The sequence below is a fragment of the Piliocolobus tephrosceles genome, chromosome 18, assembly GCF_002776525.5.
Source record: "Piliocolobus tephrosceles isolate RC106 chromosome 18, ASM277652v3, whole genome shotgun sequence".
Lineage (NCBI taxonomy): Eukaryota > Metazoa > Chordata > Mammalia > Primates > Cercopithecidae > Piliocolobus > Piliocolobus tephrosceles.
In genome coordinates this window covers 39,277,288-39,303,983 of record NC_045451.1, presented here as the reverse complement: position 1 = coordinate 39,303,983, position 26,696 = coordinate 39,277,288, and the positions used below count along the sequence as shown (strand labels likewise).

The 26,696-nt window shown below is 36.3% G+C and overlaps 1 protein-coding gene across 1 annotated transcript in view; it reads right to left on the bottom strand.

Annotated features, from left to right (window-relative positions):
• The window catches only part of RIT2 (Ras like without CAAX 2), a 407,637-nt gene that overhangs the window by 314,452 nt on the left and 66,489 nt on the right, over positions 1-26,696 (bottom strand). The window contains exon 2 of the mRNA XM_023207637.1: positions 281-337. Within this exon, the coding sequence (XP_023063405.1) occupies positions 281-337 (57 nt within the window). The remainder of the gene's footprint in view (positions 1-280; positions 338-26,696) is intronic.

Sequence of the window (26,696 nt, the reverse complement as noted above, 5' to 3'; positions counted from 1 at the left end):
TAGAATCTGTGAGGCCAAGAACCCCAGGTCAGAGAACACGAGGTTTACCACCATCTTGGAAGTGGCCCACCCCTATTTTGGAAGCCGACCGCCACCATCTTGAGAGCTCTGGGAGCAAGGACCCCCTGGTAATAGTACGTTACATATTATAGATTTATGTGTATGTGTTCTGGGTAATAGAGTAAATTATATTTATTTTCCATCAACATTGCTAATATTTTCAAGCCATTAGTCACAATGTCTTTATTTGAGCTTACGGAGAAAAGAGGCTTCTACTTACCTATAGTGGGGTCATGATAATCAGGAAACTGATGACTAATAAACTGCATTGTCATTGCTGAAAGAAAAAAAAACACATTTTGTTTAACAAAACCTCACCAATTAATCAATAAGTTATTTACCAACATAGTTCACCAATCTTTTAAAAGGTTCTGGTGAATAAGTTAGTTATGTGAGTAACTAATTTAATTTCACACAAAATGAAAACAGTAAGACAAAGTTCTAGAGGGAAAAATGTGTCAGATAATGCCAGATAATTCTCTGAAATAAATATGTTCAAATTTTAAGTGTATTTCAATAAAAATGGTATTAGAGTAAAAACAAAGAAGCTCTTGACATAATGAAGACATAAACCAGTTACAGAATCTCTCTTGACCTGCTCTGGTTAAACAGTTGGTAATAATGATGTGTAAGTCCCTTTCACCAAAGAATCTGTACATTCTTTGGAACTCTTAAGTTTTTCATCTTAAAAGTGAATAGATAACCTCTGAAGTTCTTATGAACTATAAAATATGTAATTACATGATTTTTGTCTTTAACTGTTCAAAATTAAAATTATTTCAGTTACTTTTATTTTGCCTAATAAATTTATGTTATTGACCACCTTTTTTTCATTCCTTTTTTTCTGTAATTCTGTATTCTCCACATTATTTCCAAACCTATGATTTTGTAAAACATTTGTAATATTTCTATTGTAGAGTATTTCCTCATGTGAATTTCCATTATTAGAAAGCAAAAGGAACTCTGAAGCAAAACAACAAACTTATATAAAAATAGTGTATAACAGCTCTTCTCTTTCTTTTTTCCTCACTTCTGCACGTGTGTTTGTTAACAGACTCTCTCCCTGAGCAAACTTTAGGTAAGATCCTAAGCCTTTTTCTCTACTAGGCCTCAAACATGGACCCTGTCCTTGCATTCTGACTGGGTCTATAGCCCACTTGCAGTACAAATCCTGCTAAGTCAGTTTAGAGAGAATCCTCCCCTGACACTCTGTCCTACCTTCAACAAGAATCCTGCTAAGTCAGTTCAGCAAGAATCTTCCTCCCCTTGATGTCTCCTCTTAGGAATTTTCCATTCATGGGTGTAACTCCTCCCCTCTCACCTTCCTCCTCCCCTGTGCCTTGCCTATAAATCTCTACGTGTCCTTTCTGTATTTGGAATTGAGCCTAGTTATATACTGAGGACTCTTTTCCCTTGTGGAAATAGTTCCTGGATTAAATTTATTTTTATTGCTTTAACTAGTGTCCAGCTCTGGTTGGTTGGTTGTTTTTAACAGTGTATACACACTTTAGCAAATGTCCAGGGCAGAGAAGACTCAGTTACATTCAACAAACATGTAGAATGCACTAGTGTGACTCTGCTGAGAAATGCAAAGAAATGGAAACTGACCCAGTGGAAGAGAATTTCTGTTTTATGCTTTAACAATTGCTTACTTCCTTTCTTTGCATTGACAAAAGAAGTCTCTACATGAAAGTATTACTCAATTTGACAGCCTTGGGCAAATTTTTGAAATGCAAATCAACATTCCTTACAGATAGCCTGAGGAGTTAGAATACTTCAGGTAAACACTGACAGCAACATGTTTATTAAGTGGATATGAAGAAGCATTTGGAAAATGTTTTTCCTGAGTTTTAAAATGGCAGTTGTCTCCTTCTCTTTGTTCTTGACTGGTTTGCTCCTAGTTAGAATACAGAGGTCAGAGGCATGGCTTCATGTGAGCAATTAGCTATGAGTAATCAGTCATCTCAATTTCAATAATAGCTTAGTTCAGTACACTTAAAACTAAAATGAAGATATTCCTACTCCACTCAAAACAAATGGATATACACTTAATTACTAATGTGATTAACAGCCTCAACATCCATCTTATGATAGTCAATTATTTACGCTAAAATCTCAAAGATGTCTTTGCATCCCTTCCCTCTCAAATCCTCCATACAAACATAAATTTTAAGTTTTCACTCCAACAAATTTTTCAAACGTCTTGATTCTGCTATTACTCTAGTTCAGAATCTTATATTTCTTTTGAAAATCTCTATTGTATTAGACTAAAACCTGTTTCCTTCATAATTATTTTATTTTCTTTACATTAGCTCTTTCCCAATGATACCAACATCATCATTAAAAAAATTATGTTAAGGGCTAATTTCCAGAATCTACAAAGAACTCAAACAAATATACAAGAAAAAAACAAACAACCCCATCCAAAAGTGGGGAAAGGATATGAACAGACATTTCTCAAAAGAAGACATTCATACAGCCAACAGACACAGGAAAAAATGCTCATCCTCACTCGCCATCAGAGAAATGCAAATCAAAACCACAATGAGATACCATCTCACACCAGTTAGAATGGCAATCATTAAAAAACCAGGAAACAACAGGTGTTGGAGAGGATGTGGAGAAATAGGAACACTTTTACACTGCTGATGGGATTGTAAACTAGTTCAACCATTATGGAAAACAGTATGGCAATTCCTCAAGGATCTAGAACTAGATGTACCATATGACCCAGCCATCCCACTACTGGGTATATACCCAAAGGATTATAAATTATGCTACTACAAAGACACATGCACACGTATGTTTATTGCGGCACTATTCACAATAGCAAAGACTTGGAATCAACCCAAATGTCCATCAGTGACAGACTGGATTAAGAAAATGTGGCACATATACACCATGGAATACTATGCAGCCATAAAAAAGGATGAGTTTGCGTCCTTTGTAGGGACATGGATGCAGCTGGAAACCATCATTCTTAGCAAACTATCACAAGAAGAGAAAACCAAACACCGCATGTTCTCACTCATAGGTGGGAACTGAACAATGAGATCACTTGGACTCAGGAAGGGGAACATCACACACTGGGGCCTATCATGGGGAGGGGGGCGGGGGGAGGGATTGCATTGGGGAGTTGTCCTGATATAAATGATGAATTGATGGGTGCTGACGAGTTGATGGGTGCAGCACACCAACATGGCACATGTATACATATGTAACAAACCTGCACGTTATGCACATGTACCCTAGAACTTAAAGTATAATTAAAAAAAAAAAAAAAAAAAGAAAGTCTAAACAGACCAACTGTGATAGGATCAGTAGAGAAAATGACAAATGAGCTCTCCCACAAATGGGCACCAGGACCAAATATTTTTTGACAGGGAATTCTGATAAATCTTTAAAGATTCAAGAAGCCCATGTGTAATAAATACTGTACTAAATATTACAATGTTATAATAAATGTTAAAACACAGTAACTTTTTATGTCAAACAGTACTGGTATTGATGGAACAATAGACTGCTAGAAGAGAATAAAAAATTCAAATAGACCAAAAAAAAAAAAAATTATGTCACTCACATGTCAGCTGCTATTAAAATAAACAACATAATCTTCAACATGATATGCTAATATATGTGGTCTTTCGTGAACCACATTCATCTTTCCTTTTAGTCTGAACTTATACCACTGCCCAAACAGCTACTAGCCTTGTTCTCAGACTTAGTGTGGTACTTTCCATCCATGAGAATGCCTTTATCCTATGACATAAAAATGACCTTCGCCATCTTCATTTTGATATCAGAATGATGAAGACTCACTCCTTGCCAAAACTTCTTTATCCTATGACATAAAAATGACCTTCGCCATCTTCATCTTGATATCAGAATGATGAAGACTCACTCCTTGCCAAAACTTCAGTCAGGCTTCTCAGAACCCTCTTCTCACCTACATCTAAACTTTTGTACATCCATATTCATCTTTTCATAACCCAGATTTAGCAAAAATACTGCTAAATCAGTTTAGAGAGCATCCCCTACCCTTGATATCTGATCGTTTTCAATACCTGATCAAATTCTTCATCCCCACCACTCCTCAAGAAACATTTTATTTCCCTGACTTCAGCAAGTATCTCATTAAATTTGTTTAACCAGAATCACCCCTTCTGGATATTTCTTAGTAATTTTTCCATCCACTGACCCCAATCCTGCTTCTTGGCTATACATCTGCCTTAGTGCTTGCAGTATTTGGAACTAAAACCAGTTCTATATGCAGTTCTTCTTTATCCTTTGCCATAGTTCCTGAATAAAATCTGTTCTTACCAATTTAACTGCTCTCTGGCTCTGAAATTCTTTAATAATGTTAATAATGATTGATATCTCTACTCAAATGTCACACCATTCTATCCACACATTTAAACGTTCCTCTACCAGGTATCAGTACATGATAGTCATGGAAGCTATCAAGAAGCAATAGAACGAACTGTTATGGGCTAAGTTAACTGCTATGCAATTGGGAAGGAATTATGGAGCCTGAAGAAGTTTTGAACAAACTTAAGAAAAAGGATATGAAAGCATTTTAATAATAGAAATATTTAGATATAGACTTGAGAAACATACAGCCAACATCAGAAATAAATGAATCAGTCAAGGACTTACCTGTTACAGTTATTTATAAGAACACCTAGGCCAGGAGCAGTGACTCACGCCTGTAATCCTAGCACTTTAGAAGGCCAAGGCGGGTGAATCACCTGAAGTCAGGAATCAAGAACAGCCTGGCCAACATGGCGAAATCCCGTCTCTACTAAAAATACAAATATTAGCCGGACATGGTGGCGCATGCTTGTAATCCCAACTACTCCGGAGACTGAGGCAGGAGAATCACTTGAACCTGGGAGGTGGAGGTTGCAGTGAGCGGAGACTGTACCACTACACTCCAGCCTGGGTGACTCCATCCTGGAGCCAGACTCCATTCCCCACTACCCGCCCCCAAACCCCCACCCTGCAAAAAACAAACAAACAAGCAACAACAATAAAAAAACCCAGCATATATTTAGATGATGGAATTTGTGCTGTAATGGAAACCTGCTACTTGTTGTATAATTGAAGAAAACCCTTTAAATGTGGAATCTTCTGACCCGCCGCTGAGACAGAATCAAAGCAAAAGGATCCAGCTGAGCTTTGTTTCAGACCTCACGAGATAATTTTAGAAAGATTGATTTGTATAAGTTTCTTCTGTGTTTTACAAAGTGGATCCCCTATGGGACATCTAACAGGCATTTCCACTTGGGGGAGATAATTTATAAAAAAACAATTTTTGAAAAATCTCTCCTAAGTACCTATCCAGCTCAACCTATTATCACACTGGAGAGAATCTGCTATCAGTCAGACTGGAGATTAAATTTTATTTCATTTTATGTTACACAGTTTTACCTCCTCAAAAAATTGGCATTCTATTATTCCTTGCTAAAGAGCAACTTCATAAGAAACTCAAACTCATAATTCTATCCTTTTTTCAGATATTTTCATTGTATTGACTTCATAATATCTTAATACATTGGTTCTAAAAATCTAATATCAATGGTCTTTTACTCCCAAAACATTCGTTTACATACACATAAGAACCCAATATTGAGAAACGGGTAACGATCAAGTCCCATGTGAGAACAGTTGTCCTAGAAAATACCAGCGCAAGTCAGAAATCAATATTTTGATCAGAATGTTACTGTGTAAGTGCATAATTGAATTGTGAATTGTGGCTTTTATTATTAAAAAGTTTCCCTTATGTCATTTAATTATTTTTATCATTTTGGTCTGATCAAAGTTATAATCACTGCCTTAACTTTGTTTCAATTTTGGGGGTTTATTCCTAATTTTTCTTTGAATTTACAATTGTAAACCACTGTGTTTCAGGGGGTTTTTGGTATACTATAGTGCTGGATTTTTTGTAACAATTTAAAATTTGTTTTCTTTTAATAGGCAAGTTAAGTCCATTCACATTCTTGTACTCATATTCTTATTCTTGTTTTAGTCTAGGTTTAAAATTGAATATAATAAACCTTCATCATTACCTATTTTTTTTCAAAGTTTTCCCAATCTTCTATTGATTGGATGGAGGAATATATATATATATATATATTTCATGGGTACAGTATTTCCAGTGTTCTTGCTTATTTAAAACTATTTTTCTATAGCCGTGATACTTACAAGACAACTTAGCTGGATATAAAACACCTGTCCTGCACTTTTCTAAACCATATTAACTGTTTGATCTGTTTTCCTGGAGATACTAAGGATTCTTTTTTCTTTATAGTCCACTGGTTTTACTAAGTTATGTCTTGAAATTAATAATAGTACATGTCAATGCTCTGTTAAATTTTGGAGGAGAGTATTTATTACCTTAAAACAGTTGATTCACTCTTCTTTTTTCTTAGGGTAGTTTTGTATCATGTTTGTTTCACCTTTTTTTCTCTATTCCTATGCATTACATATTGTTATTACGTCAAGGGTGTTGTCTTCTGTCAGGTTAGTAGAATGTAAGGTTTTTATTTTTATGTTTTTTCAAATTATGTAACATTGACAGGTGGTGGGGATCATAGAAGTAATTGTCTTATCTTGTTTCTCTTTCTTTTCAACAGAATCTTTAGTTTTATTCACTACCTTCCTACCTTTTCCTTCACTGCCACATCTTGAAGGTGAATACCTCTTTTCCAATTATTTCCATCTCCCTGAGAAGCAGATTGTCAGTTCTGGTTCTGTTTACTGTCAAGCACATTATCACCTCTGTGAAACATAAAGTTCCAGACTAATTTTCAGTATTTTGGCAATTAGAGTTGTATGGCTTTTTTTGGAAAAATGATTTTACCTATATTTCATTTGAGTACATGACTTTCCTTTCCTCTTTTTCTCAATCTTTTAAGTCTTCCCTCTGTCCATCCTCTACAACCCCAACCTTGTAATGGCACCAGAATTTCTGTTGAGTTTTTGTTTCTTTTTTTTGAGACTGAATTTCGCTCTTGTTGGCCAGGCTGGAGTGCAATGGTGCAATCTGAGCGCACTGCAGCCTCCACCTCCCGAGTTCAAGAGATTCTCCTTCCTCAGCCTCCCGAGTAGCTGGGATTACAGGAATGTGCCATCACGCCTGGCTAATTTTGTATTTTTAATAGAGATGGGGTTTCTCCATGTTGGTCAGGCTGGTCACGAATTCCTGACCTCAGGTGATCCACCCTCCTCGGCCTCCCAAAGTGCTAGGATTACAGGCATGAGCCACCGCACCTGATCTCTGTTTTATTTTTCTACCTAGAGGTAATTTGGCATTCATGGCAAAGATCACATGTGGTTTAATTGTACTTCTTGTTGGTATTTTGGCTTTGTGGAAGGATATAGGGAGAAATTCAGTTTCAAGAGGCCAACTATATTCTTTTACTCATTTCTCACTGACCAGTAAATCCTTATGTGTAAGATGGAGCCCACAAAATTCTTGTAAGTATAGATCTTCAGAACTTGATGCTGAAAATGAGCAATTAATTTTTTCATGGAGAATTTATGTCAAATATGACCTAAACACAATATATTTAATTTCTGTTCAAATTACTTCAATTAGATGACTAGAATTTATTTGTCTAAAAAGGCCGAGAGAGAAGTGTAAGAAAGACTGTCTCTGGATGGCAATTCGGTCAAGACTGCTTAGAACAAGAAAAATCATGCTGTCCATTCCAAAAGATTTTAAAGTTCACCTATGAAACACCTATTGAGCACCTACTGTGTGCTAGATAATGACAATACCAAATTAATAGGTGGAATCCTTCAAATATAGTGAATTCTAGATGTGTTTTAGACCTCCTGAATCAGAAAATTAAGCTGCATGCATGTGTGAGTGTGAGTAGCGGAAAGACTGATGGAAATAGGTGCCCTGGTATAAGTAGAATGTATAAGAACACATTTCCTAGCTTTGTCTTACAAAGCATTTATTAGTGCAAAAGGCAAATAGATGAACAAAGCTTTTGGTGTCTTTGCTGCAATTATTTTTCACTCTTGTCAAATGCACCATAAGGGAGGCTGGAAGATGACTGTTCTGTTCCATGGAGTCTTTCCCAAATCCTCTCATCAGGTGGTCTCCCACCCCTCAGAACTTCAAGGCCTCCTTGAGTTCTTTATGACAACTTGGCAGAAAAATGAAGTAAGAGAATTCACAGAGATTTGCATGACAGAATGTTAAGGAAAAAAAGTGTCATAAATATTGTACATTACTATATCCACAGTCTATTATCAAAACTCAGTTACTTGGCTCCTCCTAACTACTATGAGGCTGGGGTGCATGTTAGGAAGAAAAGAAAGTATGTTTGGTGAACACATAGCAGGCTTCAGCATAAGGGGGAAAAGGATATTTAAAGGAAAGGTGGAAATGTCAAATGAAGAAAAATGAAATGTTATACTTTCCCCCAAAAAGAAAAATCATTTTCTGAAAAACTAACTTTGGCCTTAATGTTACTCTGTATCTTACTAGCTTCTATAAGGAATGCTTCTAAATTATCTGAATAAGCACCTTTTAATTTTTGATGAATATTACCAGAAATTATTATAAAAAACCATACTTCTAAATTTTTTTGTAGGGTATAACAACTTACATGCTAGAAATATATGCATAATTGTATTTATTGCTTTTAAAAATTAATTATCTAGATAGGAGTACATCTGAAATAATATATGATGCATTTTTTCAGGTTTACTATGTGGTTATCATAAAAATATCTGGGAAAAGATAACAATAGGAGGTTTTTTCTACTGTATGCACATAAATGCTTCTTTGAAAGTTGGTTAGTGGCTTTATGGATACAAAGAAAGTGAAGAGTGTATATGAGTAGAGAAGACATTGGATTAGAATACTTGCAATCTTAATAAAAATAATTAGGGATGAAAATAAAGAATGCTTAGTAGACTCAATAGCCCTTTGCTTTGACGTCTAATATTATTACAGTTAATTTATTACCCTTGTATATCAATTAAGAATACTATCCTACTGTAGAAATGGACATTACTGAATAGTAAGCTCTGGATACTATTAGGGAGTACCTGATGGATTTCATATCAAAGACCCTTTTTCTTTATTAGTGGCCATATCATTAACATATGTTATGTAAATGTAGTGTTTCTAAGGACTTTATAAAATATTCATTAAGTACATATAATAAATAATGGCCAAATGCATATTAAATGTTTATACAATGGTAGTGGTGAGAGATTAAAAACAATCATTTTTTAAAGCAAACACATTTTGTGTGGACTTCTTTTTTCATGTGCATATTTTAATTTAGATTTCCATTTTATTATTCAGATACTCCCATAATTTACCATTTCATTTTAAAGTTAAATATAAGTCAACTGCTTCTTGCTTTGCATAATTCAGTATTAAATCATCAAATTTACTTCTTTGAAAATCTGACCATATTATATATCACCCTCCTTGGAATGTCAGTGGTATTTAGCCAGAGGCAGAGACTGTCAGTTATGAAAGAGGAAAATTATAGAAAGGGGTTATTTTCCACAAAATTATATATATAGCATAAGATCATACAACTCATTATTACTCCTCCAACCCACACCTACTCCTCCAAAAAATACTTGATATTTATGTAAAGTACTAAACTAAAGCAATTTAGAGAATAATACAACCTAAAAACTCAAAGATAGAAGTTGGCAAATCACTGCTTTCCCTTTGAGAATTGATGTCCTGTCAGTGAAATGGGAAAAATGAGATTGGGAGACGGGTCACTAAGATTTAGCCCCATTTCTCTTGGTTTTTGGGACCTTGAAAAAATTACTCAAATTCTCTGACTTAATTTTCTCATCTGAAAAATGAGAGGAGGGAAGAGAGATAACTTAAAACCACCTCCAAATTAAGCATTCTGCAATGCCTCTTTCTTCATTTCATTGTTACTATCGTCATCATTCCTTCCTCATCTATTTAGGATCTGGTTATTTCTCTTGTACTCCAGTCCTCTATTTTAGTCATTCTGTTTCTGTCACATTGACCTTCAAAGTTTGTCATACCTTTCAGTAACCCCCTTTCCCAAGGAGAGTCTTTGTTGGTGTTTCTACCTGTGCCTGGAGAACTCTACTCCAGATACCTGCATGGCTTGTTCTATACTTCTTTCAGATTATTACTCACTTGGGCCTTCTCTGGGAGGTGTTCTCTCATTGCTGAGTTTAAATCGAAACCCATTCCTCCTCCTTGGAACTCCCTCTGTTCCCTTGCTGGCATTCATTCATTCAAAAATATTATGTGTCAGACAATGTTTAGATAGTTGGGATATATCAGTGGACAAAAGAGATGAAGACCCTTGTCTTCTAAAGGTTTACATTTCAGAGAAGATGGGGAGTTGTGCAGGAGGACAGCCAGTGAAAATACACACACATTTCCTTACACAGTAATAATATGTTTAATGGTGACAACAGCAACAAAAAATAAAATTATGATGGTATTCTTTTTAAAATAAACATTTAGTATGGTAGTTGGGATAAAATTCTATGGCAAAATGAAATAAATATACCATTTTCAACAAGAATAAGAACGATGTACCATTTTCCACTATGAAATAACTTGTTCATACAGTTTATAAAAATATAATAATGAGTATTAAATTATTATGTCTTTTATGTCACAATAGATACATTTACAAGAAATTATAGGATTTTTATTGAAGACATCGTTATTTAAAATAAGGCAGAAGTTATGTCCTTTAAAAATTTAAATTTAGGATAATATTTTATATATCAATTTAAAATTATTTAAGTTTGATTTATAATCTTACAAAATTCCTTGAAGGAACAATTTAACAAAATTGTTTTGAGAGTCATGCAGTAATCTGGTCAGGTTACAGAGCTATATCAAGGAATCAAATTGACTGGGCCATAGGACCCCAAAGCCAGACTCTTTCCATTGTGCTAATTGGTTTTCATTAATTCCTTCCTCTTACCTGAAAATTTATGCACCATGTGGGCCATTGATATTTGCTGACTAACAACATACACGTACACTAAATGTTTACTTTTGAATGAATACATAAATGCATCTAAAATTAACTTTTGACTCAAAGTCAACTTAAGGTAAAAGCAGGGAGAGAGGACTGGGCCTGGTGGCTCATACTTGTAAACCACCACTTTAGGAGGCCGAGGCAGGCAGATCACCTGAGGTCAGAACTTCAAGACCAGCCTGACCAACATGGAGAAACCCCATCTCTATTAAAAATACAAAATTAGCTGGGCGTGGTGGCGCATGTCTGTAATCCCAGCTACTTGGGAAGCTGAGGCAGGAAAATTACTTCAACAAGGGAGGCGGAGGTAGCAGTGAGCTGAGATAGCTGAGATAGCGTCATAGCACTACAGCCTGGGCAACAAGAGCAAAATTCTATCTCAAAAATAAATAAATAAATAAATAAATAAATAAAAGAAAGGGAGAATCTTCTTTTATTTTCTCCTCAGCACACATATTTACAAACATTTTGTAAATTGCATTGAGTTGAAGGTCAGAAATAGCAGTATAAAGGTCCATAGCACAGGATCTTTCATAAGGAGAATATGCCCAGAGGAAGCATGGCAGAATAGCACCCAACACTCAGGCGGTCAGGCTGCTGAGCACGAATAATAAGACTGAGATAACCACCAACCTGGAATGGCCCCAACCAGGAGTGACAGGATCTTTTTAAAGTCAAGGTAAAAGGGAGGTACTAAGAATAGTAAAATAGGGTCTTTGTGGGGTTTGGTAAAGATCTCCTAATTCTCTTTGCAGCTTTTAATACTGACAATGTTGATCTTCCGTACTGAAAAAATATTGAATCAGAAATTGGGTAAGAAGTATCCCGACCCCACTTTAATGACAGCTTTCATTTTTTTCTAATTAATGCATTTCTAAAATGAAAGAGGTTCTCCTCTGTTTTCTCTAGGGATACTACAGGTTCTAAATTTCTATAAAATTAACATTTAAAAAGGGGTATTCAGCACTGGTGGTTTGGTGCTTTCCAAATCAAAAGCGCAATTCCACATATTTATATTAGGGTAATGAAGCTCATTAATGCAGGCTAAAACCAAACCTATACTTCCCAGGGTGAGAATTTCTGAACTAATTCTTTTCTTAGAACAAATCCATCACAGTTCAATGGTGGGAAGGGAATCTGACATTGTGATTTAATGTATTTAGTCATAAGACATTTACTGAAGGGCTGGTATGTCTACGTTTCTATGGGTCCTGTGTGGTTATAGGATATGGACAATTGAGAAGAAAAGGACTGAGATTTGGGGGTTGAGGGCTAGATTAGAAAACAGCATCATTTGGTTGGGGGAATGGTGTTCAACTGAGCAGTTGGATGGGAGCAGCACCTTTTGCAAGTCTTCATTTCCCTGAGTGTTTTTCCTTTATGGAATGTTCCCCTTTGCTTTCTTGACATTTCTCCACAAACTCACTGCTAATGGAAAGAAATTGTGCTTTCCAGGACTTTAAAAACTCTATTCATCTTCACTGACTGATTTTCAAGGATGATTGATGAGAAACAAAAAAGCAAAGAATATTAAAACTAAATGTCACTACTTGCTACATGCTGACAGTTTATTTTGAACTTAAACGAAGAAGAAAAATAGACATTTTCACTAATATTTTCTCAAGTATTTTATCATTTAGGATAAACCTCATCTCCTCAGGTAAATAAAATACCTAAGGAGTATTTCAATATGCAGTGCCCTGCATACCTGTGCCAACATATGTAAATACAACTCTCTGTGTAGTGCCATTCTTATAGCATAATAACTAATGGAGACAATTACTGGAGTCTCATCTACATGAATAGGTGGTAGTAACTACAGACAATTCCAAAGCATTCGCATTTTAAAATGTGTATAATTTGTCATAGGAGTTATCATAGATGTTAATATCTAATCCGTATGAGAGTTAATATTGTTATCATTTGCCACAATAAGAATTTACTCTGTCTTGACACCCTGATCCTGCAGTGAAAACATTTTTTGACATTTTAGATAATCATGTTAGTAACTAATAGACACCAACATATACCTGGGGCTGAAGGTTTTACTTTCATTGGTTTAGAAGATTATCAAAGTATTAAGGCACCCATGATTTAAGTGTTGCTGTAATATCTGCATCCATCCTAAGCATTTTCTTTTGTTTGATGAATCTCTATCCTGCTTGTAATAATTTTGTAAAAACACTTTGAGAATAGATCATAGAATAGTCAACTGCCTACCTTATCAGAAGGGCACTGGAGGGCACAAATAATATTTTTACCTCACCTCTAATATCTTTTTACCTCCTGCCTGTATCTTCCCATTTTGTGCCTTGTACCATGAATGTGTTTGGCTTCCTAGACTCTTTTCTTAAGACATCATTAGCTTCCATCAGCTTCCACAGTACTTCATGAAAAAAACTGAAAATGGAGGATGGACCATATCTTGAATAAAAGGCATAGTCTTTCATGGCCTTATCCAGATCATATCTATTTAAGTTAATCGTGGTAATAATGGTGATAATCTTTATAATATTATATTTTCACAGTGTTCCTTTGGTTTACATATTATTTTAATCATATTTTTCTTTTCACAGCATATGTGAAATGACATCAATCTAAAGGCAAGGGCTGGGTGTCAGATGCAAGACAGGCGGTCCTGATAGGCTGGAATGATGGGATAAACCCAGAAAGATAAAATGTAACAGAGTCATGCAAAAATCTTGTATTTTAGTCAATAATCAATGTGACAATTACAAAACTACAAGAATGAGTCAGTGCTGGTATGACATCTGTTTAAATGAAAAAAAGACGTGGAGGTTAGGATCAGATATACATAATTATCTGACAAAAACATAACATTTGAAGGATTTGCACAGTTTCAGAGCAGATTGTGAGCACATTATTAATTCTCAACATATCACTTGTTGGTCCACTAGGCTAGATTTGTTATGGTGGCACGAACACATCCACTGACTAGATCAGTCCCTGGACTGGATTTTATCTTGCCTCATAGTAAACATGCTTTGGCTCCACACAGTACCCTGCGATGAGCTCTGCCTAAAGCTGGGCTGCTTCTGCTGCCTTCCAGTCACCTGAGAGGCAGAGGCCTTGGCTCCCTAGAGACTGGGAACGTGGTGTCTGGCAGACAACACAGGGTCTTCAGCAGTCAACATTTACAGAATTGAATCATGCCTATTCTCCCTAGGGCAGTGGTTCTTAAAATATGGTCAAATAACCCTTAGGGTCTGAGAGGCCCTTTCATAGGGTAAATGAGGTTCTCTCTTTTCCCACTTGTCTATATAAAACCAGCTTTCCTTATGTACTCAACCAAAACAACATACTTTAGCATATTGAACACAGAAACAGATAGACAAATGCAATTGTTTTTTAAGCTACGCATCCATGGAGAATTTAAAACAAAACTTCAGTTTTAATTTATAGTATGGTAGATATCAGTAAAAATAATTCACATAAACAAAACTCTTCAGGGTGCTCAGTAATTTTCGAGTGTTTAGTGTGATCCTCAGATCAAAAAGTTTGAGTGCCACTGATCTAAGGCAAAACTTCACCCTTCCAAATAAAAAAAAAAAAACTATAATTATTCATACATCAAGTAATAAATATTTCAAAAGTCTATAATCAAAGATGACACAATATGAAAGCATACTTGGACAAGTTGTCTATATGACTCCAGATCATTTCTTTTTTCTCATTTCCTTTTATTTTTCTACCATTTCTCCTTTCTCAATGTCATATATTCATGGCTATTGTGCTTATATGTCTCCCTTTTTTCTTATAATCTTTCAGTTTTTCACTCATTTTGTCCTTCTTGCCATATCTAACTATTTCTCTCAACACTCTTTCTCCCTTTCTAGAACTTGCTGTCATTTTTTGTTTTTCCGCTTCACCACTATCTTACCTGTGCATAATATCAAATTGTAGAATTAAAAATTAATGCTGTGCTTAATCAATAAAGTTTTAGTAAATTTCCACCAAATCATTCCCTCTACTCTCATCCCAAGACAGTTAATGTTAAAAGTTTGGTGACTAAAAACCAAAACAACACCAAAAATAAATGTATAAGTTATACTTAAATGTAATGCTTTCATTTTTCTACAGATATGCTTTTTAATATTCTTAGGAAAATATAAAGAGAAAATAAAGTTAAAATAAAATAAAATTATTATATTTATAAACTAACGTATGAGGAGTCTACAAATGAGAAGAGTAAGCAAAACGTGAAGAAAAGGGAAGAAGCTGCTTTGGAAAGGTCTGAAGCCGGGGGCTCAGAAAGATGGAACATACCAGGGAGCCATGCAATGGAGCATGGTTAGAAAATTTGGGACAATTTAATAACAGATGTCAAATTTAAAGTTTTGCTTGCTTTGTGTTGAAATTATACTCCTTTGTTTCTCCTCTTTTATAAATTATATGACACAAAAATATGAGGGGAGTTCTACTGTTTAAACCCATCATGGAGTGGAGGCTGACTGGTCAAAGAGGAGGGCAGCCTTGGAAGCTGAAAGCAAAAGTTGAAGCACGTGAGGCCAATTAAATGGCTGCAGGTGTGGGCTGACTCAAGGATAACCCATAGGGATCTGCAATCTATCAAATTTGGAATCACTAAAGATACAAAGAAGGTATACTGTCACAATGTATGTTATGCTGGGACTTGAACCATTCCACTGAGACCTTTTCTGACTTTTAAGCCAGTGCCTTTAACAACCTTTGATTATATGGTTGTATTATATGGGTTCACTAAATTCAAAGCTAACTGGTGTCAGGCTCCTGTTTCTTTTGTATATCTAAAACAATAATGTTAGTGTTAAACATGACATTAAGTGTAGCATGTATTCATTAAACATTGGTGACTGGCTCACTGCTGATATATATAAATGCATCAAATATTTTAAAGACCAATAATTCCAAGAATTAAATATTTAGGTTGTGAGATTACATGAAACTGTCAGTCTGGGAAAATGGCTAAGGAAACAAGCTCTAGAAGTTTAAGACATTTCCTGGATACTTACAAATTATGTGACTTTAGGAGAGTTATTAAGTAATTAGTTATGTTTCCTCGTTGCCTCATCTGAAATGTAGAGTTAATAATACCCACGCCGGGCGCGGTGGCTCAAGCCTGTAATCCCAGCACTTTGGGAGGCCGAGACGGGCGGATCACGAGGTCAGGAGATCGAGACCATCCTGGCTAACACGGTGAAACCCCGTCTCTACTAAAAAATACAAAAAACTAGCCGGGCGATTTGGCGGGCGCCTGTAGTCCCAGCTACTCGGGAGGCTGAGGCAGGAGAATGGCGTAAACCTAGGAGGCGGAGCTTGCAGTGAGCTGAGATCCGGCCACTGCACTCCAGCCTGGGCGGCAGAGCGAGACTCCGTCTCAAAAAAAAAAAAAATAATAATAATAATAATAATAATACCCACTATGGAGTTGTTACGAAAAGTAAGTGAAACAATATATGTAAACAACTTAAACTAGTGACCAGACAATTGTAAGCTCTTGGTAAACATTTATTGAGATTTACTTTTAAACTCTTTTATTTGGAATGATTCAAATGATTTGTTTTTTTCAATGTTTCATCGTGGTCTCAGGGTCTATCTGGCTAAAATATGATGTTTTTTATAAAACCACAGCTCACATATGTTCATATGATGTCCCATCTGTTTGAAATATTACATTTCAATCAACTGTTGTTTCGCTTTAATGAATACACCTTGTTTGATGTTCTTTATATTATCATGGGAATGCCAGTTGTTCATTTTTCTGTTGTTTAATTAATGAATTAGTAGAGAAGAGAATATAACCAGTAATCTGGTTTCTAAAATTGTTTCAATCACATGTTAGACTGAATTGAAAAACAGTTTGAATCTAGAGTAGTCACTTCACTTATTACTTGGTTAGGGTTGTTTCTGTCTTCTTAATACGTAAATTGTAGCCTCAATAGCATGGCACTCCAACTCTCTGGAGCAAAAGTTAAGTGAATTATGGAGAGAAAACTGGCAAACCAGCATGGACAGACATGACGATAGTGAATCTTGGCTTGTGAAATTCCAAAAACAGCCTGTAGTTCCCTTTCATAAACAATGATACAATAAGAACTTCCAGGAAGTTGTCCAGGGTTTGATAGATCATTGAGCAGCTAAATTCTCATAACATCAAATGCTAGTTCATTAAATTAATTCAGACAAGTCAAAATGACAGCTCTAGCTCAATTTCTTTACTTCTAAATCGCAAGCACTGTACTAGATATGTTCTTTTTATTTTCTGCACATTTAATCAACAAACAACTGCACTACAGCTAGGTCCTCGATAAGTTTTAGGGACACAGAGGTAAAAGGGGTAAATTCTATTTTCAAGGAACTCACAACAGAATGAAGGATAAAAATTAAAAAGAGAATTACTTCATTGTGCACTAAATGTTATGATAGTTAATCGCAGGTTCTAATGTAGGCAAAGAAGAGGGAATGCACTCTAACTTTGGGGAGAATTATTTCGCTGAGAAGGCAGGGCATCCTGAATCTTGAATAGTGAATATGTATTAATAGTTAATGATACACATGAGTAAGCAGTAGAGGAGACTTACAGGCAAAGGAAATAGCATCTGCCGAAGTTCCAAAGGCTCAGGCAACAAATGGTATTCAGGCATTTCTGCTAATTCAGTATAGATGGAGCTCAGAGTGAATGTAAGGTGTACAGCTTGCAGATGGAGGCTGGGGAGAAAATCTAAAGTCATATCTCCAAGGGCCCATTGTGTCATTAAACATTTTAAACTTTCTTCTGAAAGCAATGGGTAATTGAGAAGGGATTTTTTTTTTTTTTTTTTAGATGAAGGAGACATACTCAGAATTGCTTTTTATTTGTTTGTTTGAGACAGGATCTTGCTCTGTCTCCCAGGATGGAGTACAGTGGCACAATTATGGCTCACTGCAGCCTTAAATTCCCTAAGTGATTCTCCCACCTCAGCCTCTCTAGTAGCTGAGATTGCAAGTGTGCACCACCAGGACGAGCTAATTTTTAATTTTTGTGTGTATAAGGACTGTATCTTACTATGTTGTCCTAGCTGGTCTCAAACTCCTGGACTCAAGTGATCCTACTGCCTTGGCCTCCCAAAGCACTACGATTATGGGTGTAAGCACCCTTGACCAGCAGAATTGATTATTGAAAATAAAATCTACCAGCAAAAATGAAGGAAAATATATAAATAGACATTTCTGGGGGTAGGAATATCTGTTAGGAATCAGCTGTGTGAAATCTGAATGAGAAAAGGTGAAGGCTACACAGAAGACTCCAGCTGTAGAGGTGGTGTGGTGTTATGGTGTTTTGGTATATATTGATTTGCGTCCAGGGTTCCTGGTTCATAACTCCCATAGTAATGCTTGTTTTTGTCTTTTGTTACAATGTTGGATGTATTGGGCCTCAGGGGCAGGCCTCAGGAAACAGAATCCCCTTCTGTCCTCCATCTGCCCCAAAGTAGGACTCTAATCTTTCCTGCCTTTTTGATTATGAGTTTTAAGACCCTCCCCAGAGAGGATCCTGCCCAATACCTGAGGGAAGCAATGCTAACATTGTGAAGCTTCCATAAAAAACCCAAGAGGAAAGGGTTTGAGGAGCTCAGGACAGCTGAACACATGGAATTTCCTGGAGGACAGCACTCCCAGGGAGGGCACTGAAGCTCCATGCCCCTTCCCCTATAGTTTACCCTACGTGTCTCATCATCTGTATCCTTTTGAAACATCCTTTTTAATAAACTGGTGAACATAAGTAAGTGTTTCCCTGAGTTCTCTGAGCCACCCCAGCAAATTAATCCAACCTAAAAGGTGCTGGTGAGAACCCCAACGTGAAGCCAGTTGGTCAGAATTTCTAGAAGCTTGGACTTACAACTAGAGTCTGACATGGCGAGGGGGAATATTGGGGACTGGGACTCCAACCTGTAGGATCTGACACTATCTCCAAGTGGAGAGTGTCACACTTGACTTAGAGGAGACTCAGTTCACTACTTGATGTGTGGGAAAACAAACAACAACAGCAACAACAAAAAATCCACTTATTTGGCCACAGAAGTCTTCTGTGTTAATGATTGCTGTTGTGGTGCCATGAAAGTAGAGAAAATATTCAGTTAAAGGGGAGAGAGTTTTCCATTACAGATAGGAAGTTTTGTAATAGAATGAATAGATACTACAGAAGAGAACTTGGAGGAATTGGAGGCTGATCAAATAGATGAGGTATGAAAGATGGTTATTTTTTTCTGAGTGGATGGGATGGTGACCTTTGCTAAGGGAACACAGAATAGTAACAGGTTGAACAAGATAAAAAATTTCCATCCAGGACAGGTTCAGTTTAAGGTGCCTGTGGGCTTATAATGAAAGACATTCATAAATTGGACATACATGTCTAGAGATCGGGAGATGATCCCTCAAATCTTTTCATGTACTATAACTTAAATTTATTGAAAAAATTAACTATGAAAACGTTTTTAGTGTTAACTGCCTGCTAGCCATTGGTCTAAATCTAAATAATTAAATGAGTGCATATAAAGTACTTCCAATATGCATGGATCTTGCTTTGAAGTAGCTCATTAACTCAAGAGGGATATAAGCCATGTTGTCTAACTTACAAAATAGAAAATCAAAATGCTAAATAAAATGTTTAACTTTTAACCTTTTAACTTGTCATGGAGACCCCTCAATCACATCTTCTCAGATAAAATTCCTACTTGTTCAAGTTAGAGGTTCTCTTGGACCCTTTTCCACTCCCTATCTCTCTTGTCTTCTTACCTGAATTTTGGATTATCACAAGCCTGTTCATATCCTGTATAACACAGAGTCAGAGGAAATACCCAGGACTACACCAAAGTTTTACAAGACATGCCAGACAATAGCTTGCTGAACAACATCACTCCACTCTCATGAACGTATTTTAAGCTTTTACTCCTCCTGCTACCATTGTTCATCTATTCAACGGTGGCTGATAAACAAATAATGACAACTTATTTTCCTTCTCACAATGTCAACCTTTAATTATGGAATTAACTTATGTATATAACTTAAAAAGTTAAATAATGCCATTGATATGTGTATAAAATACCTGAATTTAACTCATTATAAAAATAATGGCTGCTCTGAGAAATTTAATCAGGATTATGTAAAGAATAAAGAGCTATTTATAGGAGTGGATTTATTAATTGGGCTTATATGTTTCTATTATTTTATCCAAGGCAGTTTTTAAGATGTAAAATATAATTTGAAAAGAAATGATAAATATTTCCCAACTCTATCTTTTTGAATACTTCATATGCTTTATCATATAACCTCCCATATAAAACTCTCTAATTCCTATTACATATAGGATCAGTTCCAAACTCCCTAGTTTGAAATTCAGAAAATCTTCCTAATCTGTTAGCCTGAATTTGAACAAAAAAGTCCAGGGGCTGGTGACCTATCAAACTGCTCCTTTCCACACTGTTGACATTGCCCCAGTCATGCCTCTTACCTTCTCCTCTTTCTTCTCTAAACTCATAACATTTAGCTCAGTTTCCCTTTCCTAAGAACTTACCTGATCCTCCAAGTCTTTAATGACATCTAATTATCTTAAGCACTAATTCTCTGCCTTCTCTCACACTCTAATAATATACATAGGTCTGTGACTTCAAGTAGCCTATCAAAGTAAGTGTAGAGAAAGTTGCCAGGAGTGAGCAGGAGATAACAGTTCTATCTTGCCCACTAGAAAAGTCATATTTTTTTCAAGTCTTGGAGGCACTTTTTGATAGATACTGTTTCACGTGGATGGGGTCCAGAGAGGTTTGAAAATTTGCCAAAGCCCTCTCAACTTTTAATGAGAAACTCTATTTGAATCCAGTACTGTCTGGCATATGTTCTTCATCCTCTTACCTATGGCCACATTGTAGGAGTATAGGCTTTGAAGTCGGGGTATTAGGATTTAAATTGCAATGCTCCTCATTTTAGCTGTGTGGATGGGTTTAGGAAATGCTATCTAAACTCTTTGCTGAGTCATTTACATACTTACTAGTGGTAAGTTTGTGAGCAAGAACCCTAGACCCTGATACGTAAGTTATGCTCACTTCATAAATAGGGAAATTGAAGCACAGGGAATTTAGGAAACTTGTCCAGAGCCATATAATAAGATACACAACTGGATTGCAATCCCAGGCAGTCAGCCCATGCTCTGAACTATTATACTTATTATTATGATAGCTTCTATGGAAAGCTCTCATAACCCCTTTAAGCAGCAGGAGATTTCTTATGTATAAAATGGGTATAGGATTGTTTCGAGGATTAAATGGGATGATAAGGAAAAACTAAGCATAATGACTGGCACATAAAGGACTAGAGAAATATTTTTTGTTATCTTCATCATTTTATTATACTGTCTGGAGGGCTGGGAGGAAGAGATTCAATATTTTTAACCCACCCAAAAGTGATTCTAAGCATATTTAAATGTTCTAACTCGTATTCATTGATCATTAAAATGTTAGGTGTTTTAAAAGATGGTGAAGAAAGTAAAGGCACTATCAAATATTGACAGATACATGGATTAGTAAAAAATTATATTTAAATCATAATAAATAATGGAGCATTGTTTCACACTTTCATATACAAAGTAGTTCCTTGTGGAAGAAATTTCCTCTTTAGATCTTACATCCATTTAACAGCAGCAACCAACAGTATAATCTGCTGCAGAATCTGAACACTTGCTTTAATCATACTTGCCTATAATAGAGTCATACAAATGTATTTTGGACCCTATCACATCATTTTCTATCATTACCTCCTTTACTAATATCTAAATGCTCCACAGGCAGAGTTCTTGGCAGGATTTGGACACTGTAACTCTTTGACCATTTGCAATTCCCCACTGAGAGGGGAAATCAGTTTTTTGTTGAAAGTTAGCTTTGCTTTGTCCCCACCTCCAAATTTGAGCCAGCCTCTCAGTAAATGTATACCTGTGACTGTAAGGATGTCAAGGCTAGAGTGTACAGCTCTGTCAGTATCAATATCCCTTCTGACAAAAATGAAGGACCTGAAGGTAAACAGGATTATGATGGCCCCCAGCTGAGGACAGAAAGAATTTCAAGATGAGCTTAAAAGGTGTCTCTTTGAGGCAATATATAAATATGTTACTAATAAGATTAGGAAGAGTTCTGAATCTCACAAAGCAGGCTAATCTTTAACTCCTAATAGCTAAATTGGACTGTGTCGAGTAACATGTTTAAATAAAAAAAGGGCATAATAATGAAAGGTGGTCTATATGGACTGGAGAATATTAATTGAAGCATAATTACATGCCAGAGGGTTCATTCAGCAATGACTACGGAGGAGACAAATGATATCTGGAAAGTAAGTATTTTAACAATTAGAAAGACAGATTTAGGATATGCTGGGTAAAATTTTCCACAGCTCTTTTCAATTCCTTATATGCTGCTTCATGTCTGAAAACCCATCCGCTTTCCTAGTCTGTTTTATTGATACCTTAATATTAGAAAGATTTCTTGAAATAGCAGAAAATAAGGTGATTCGTCAAAAAATAACTCTCATTGTAAATTGGCCATTCTGCTTCTTAAATTGTTTAAATTTGATCAGAATGAATTAGTCACACAGATTTTCTTACTCCCATGATGCATTCATAAAAGTTTGTTTGTGAAGCTGCAAAACCAAGAAGAAATCCTGAACCTGTAGAGATGCCCTCATGGCGATATATGTGGTTTTCAATCTGCTGATTGTTTTCATCTACACTGGAGTTTTCAAATATAGCGGTGCTTTGGATTCACCCTGGTTACTATTAAATGTATCAATTCATGGGTGACCCTTCAGGCTTGTGGAAGTAGCTAGGGCCTGATACACTGTTATTTAAAAAGCTTTTGAGCTGATCCTGGTGTTATATTTTCTATGCTTTCTGAAAATATGGCCATAGAATAAGGCCCTATTCATGAGAGAAGAGAAACCTGATAAATCAGGGATTGCTTCTCAGTTATGTATATAAATAACAATCTCAAAAAAATGAGAACTAGCCATATTCTTACAAAGAAAAGTTGTATAAGCAGCATAATTCTCTCAGAGCTCCCCATGGGGTCTCCTCCAGAGACATGGCCTCTGGGAGAGCTTGATGGATGTCTGGTGATGAAAACAATGATGAAATGGCACTAAGACACTAAGATGGAAATTATAGTTGTGGGTGCTTGACAACTCTGTATCAAAAGCTGAATTAGAGCCAGATTAGTTAAGACAATCTCTCAACTTCAAGTAGATCTACCCCTAAATCAAAAGAGGGTGCCCATGATATCCTTCAAGTTATCCAGAAAAGAGTAAAAAATGATTAAATAAAATAGATTCGTCATTATCCACAAAAGGGAGGATTCATACTACATTTTTGGTAGCTCCTTTAGTAACTCCTGAACACAAAGACAGAAGAAATTCTTCACTGTGTTTGGAAAAAATATGTCATTTAAAATATAACACAAAGATAAAATCCACAGGTGTAACATTAAATAAATGACATCATTTAGTACCAAGGATGGTACTGGAGGTTTTTACACATGTTGTTGGTCTAGGAGAAAAGGATGTGGATTCCAAGGAACATAAAACTTCTGAGATATACCACGGGTCTAGTAGGCAAGCATGTGACTGCAGAGAAGTAAGCTAAATGAGCCAGGGAAGACAGGTACCCTGGTGTTGGCAAGCAGGACTTTAAGGTTATAGGTTAGCAATAGCAACCTAAAAATTATAATTTTGTAAAGGTGAATTCCACACCTAAGTCCTCAGTTTTTCTCTGAATTTTATTAGCTTGCATAGTGTGTGTGGATGATCTACATGAGAAGGTTTATGTACAGAGTCCAGTCCTCTTTGCAAAAGTAAGAAATAAGTGAGGGCATATAAATAATATGCCTAGATCTGCTCATACTGGACAAGCAATAATTGTCTCTTATTATTGCACATGCAGAAGCCTAACCTTACCAGGAGATTTTTGCACAATACTATATTTAATATTTAATAATACAAATTAGTATTTACACTTTAAAAAGTCACTGATAAAAACAAAGTCCAAGGTATTGGAGTCACCAGTGCTCTCTGGAAAGCTAGGCCAACACTGTGAAACTCATCAATACTACAGCACACTGAATCTAAAAAAACGACGAAAGTAATATTCCATCCAAGATTGTGCAGACACTGTCATCAAAACTAATAAACATTTATTGCAAAAGATTATTGGGAAGCTTCCTGGAGCTGTTTTCTCCTAGGGAAATATGAATTTACAGGAACTATGGTTTAAAGGAAATTCTATCACCCGTCATATTTTAGGCTGAGAAATGACCAATAGGGGACAGTATAAGTGGTGGCACTTATGAAGCAGGAAGTCAGCACTTGACAACCATTTCTTTACACCTTGAACATATTGAAGAAGTAAATCATAAAGGTCGTAAAGAATTTGGGCTTTTGAAATCTGGGCTTGGGAGCAAGAGCCAAAGTCTATGGAGATTACGGATATGTATTCTAGGCACTGTACACATTTGAGTTGCTCCAGGCATTAGTAAGGTCCTGGCAGTCAAGCATCCCCCGTGCTTCACCAGGGAGGAATGAGCAGAACGATAGCTTTGGACTTAACAGAACTGCCATGATCTTTGAATTGCCCTCAGCAAACAAAGCAAACTGCCTGCTTCCTTACTCTTGCCCCTGATACTTCAAATTTCCACAGCAAACATTGATTTAATTATAATTATGGGATTTTGCTTTTCCCTGGTGTGAGTTCTGGAAAAAATAAAATTCCTTGTTCTTGTTCTGATGATGAAGGGTACATAAGCAAGTCTAACCATTCAGCGGGCTAGAGGTGGGGGGAAAGTATATAAATGTAGGTTGCCAGACGAGACTATTTGTAGATATAGTACATTGAGTTATATATTTCTTTAGGCAGGAGGACTAGCTAACAGTATGAAATGCTTATTCATATTTGTTATATCCAAGTTTTCTTTCTCCATGCCTTCTCTTGTCCTATAATATATTGTTCTAATCAGCAGACCTATTTTCTGCCCTCTTTGATACCACGATCTTACTTATTGTTTGAGTTAAATCACAGAAGCCTCTAGCCCTTGGCTTTCTCAAAGTGAAGCACTATATATAAAATGAGTTACTGCAAATAAGACAAGGGCCAGTGCCATAAACCTGTCAACCTCATCTCCAGGATTTTCATTCCAAATAGCACTACGTACTTTCTTAATATTACTTGAAAAGGACAAGCTTCCATTAAAGTTAGGCATCTATGAATCTCATGTTTCAACACATTCGCAATAACAAAGAAACTGGGAATATTAAACATGGATCATGCATGCACATGCATTAAACTGGCATTCAATATTTAGTTACCGTGAGAAGCAGGTGGGATTTAGTGTGGGTTTAAGATTGGGGTACAGCACCTTATAGTTTTCCATACTCTACTCAGGAACATCAAATAATTATGGGGCAGCAGATCAATATTTTCTCTGGCAATGCAGCTAATCTTCCAAGTGATTGACACTTTTGTTTTTATTTTTATCTTTTGTATATCATCTAAGGCAGAACCAGATGTAGCAAAGGGCTTGGGCCAAGAAACTAAAATGAGCTCAGAAGCCAACCATCCTTGGGAGGATTTTGGTGTGTCTTGCCTGGGCAACATATAATAGAATTTTGGGCTTTCTGGATCTGTATGAGAAGAGGCAACGTACAGTGAACAAACAAAGCAAACTAGAAACGTATCAGGTAGATTTTAATTTTGGCATAGCATCTGGTAAATGTATTATCTCTAAATTAAAGTGGTAATTAAACCAAGATAGAATGAACTGAGTAGTGGCTTAGCAGCCAAGTAATTTGCTGCCATGCTACATAGTTTAGAAGCACAAGTTTGGTCGTGACTTTGGTGACAGTAATGTTGATATGTCCTTTTTTTATGTATTTCAAATATCAAATGATTCAAATCACTTGAATGTACAGTGATACAAAAATTACCTTTGAATCCATGAAAGGATGAACAACTAAGTGACTAGCATGAGAAGCCCAGGTGTGAACTACCATTCTTAGACATAAAGATCCTACATTATCTGCTATTCAGGGAATAATCCAGCTTTAGAGTCACCCGGGAGCTTGCAAGAAATGTAGACACTAAAGACTCTGTCCCAGACCTACTAAATTAGATTCTAATTTGAACAAGATAATTCAAAGGTACATTGAAGTTTGAGATGCACTTATGTACTACACTCAGAAGATTTGATATGTCCTTGTGTGTGTATGTGAGTGGGCAGGACATATACACAAGCATCATTCATAAACACCACACTGTCATTGAAAATTCAAGTCTATAAAAAATAACTGTTTCTTGTCAGGTGCAGTGTCTCATGCCTGTAATTCCAGCACTTTGGGAGACCACGGTGGGCAGCTTGCTTGAGCCCAGGAATTCGAGACCAGCCTGGGCAAGATGGCAAAACCCTGTCTCTAAAAAAAATGCAAAAATTACCCAGGCATGGTGGTGTGCACCTGTAGTTTCAGCTACTCGGGAGGCTGAGGTGGGAGTATTAGTTGAGCCTGGAAGGTCGAGACTGCAGTAAGTTGTAATTGCACCACTGCACT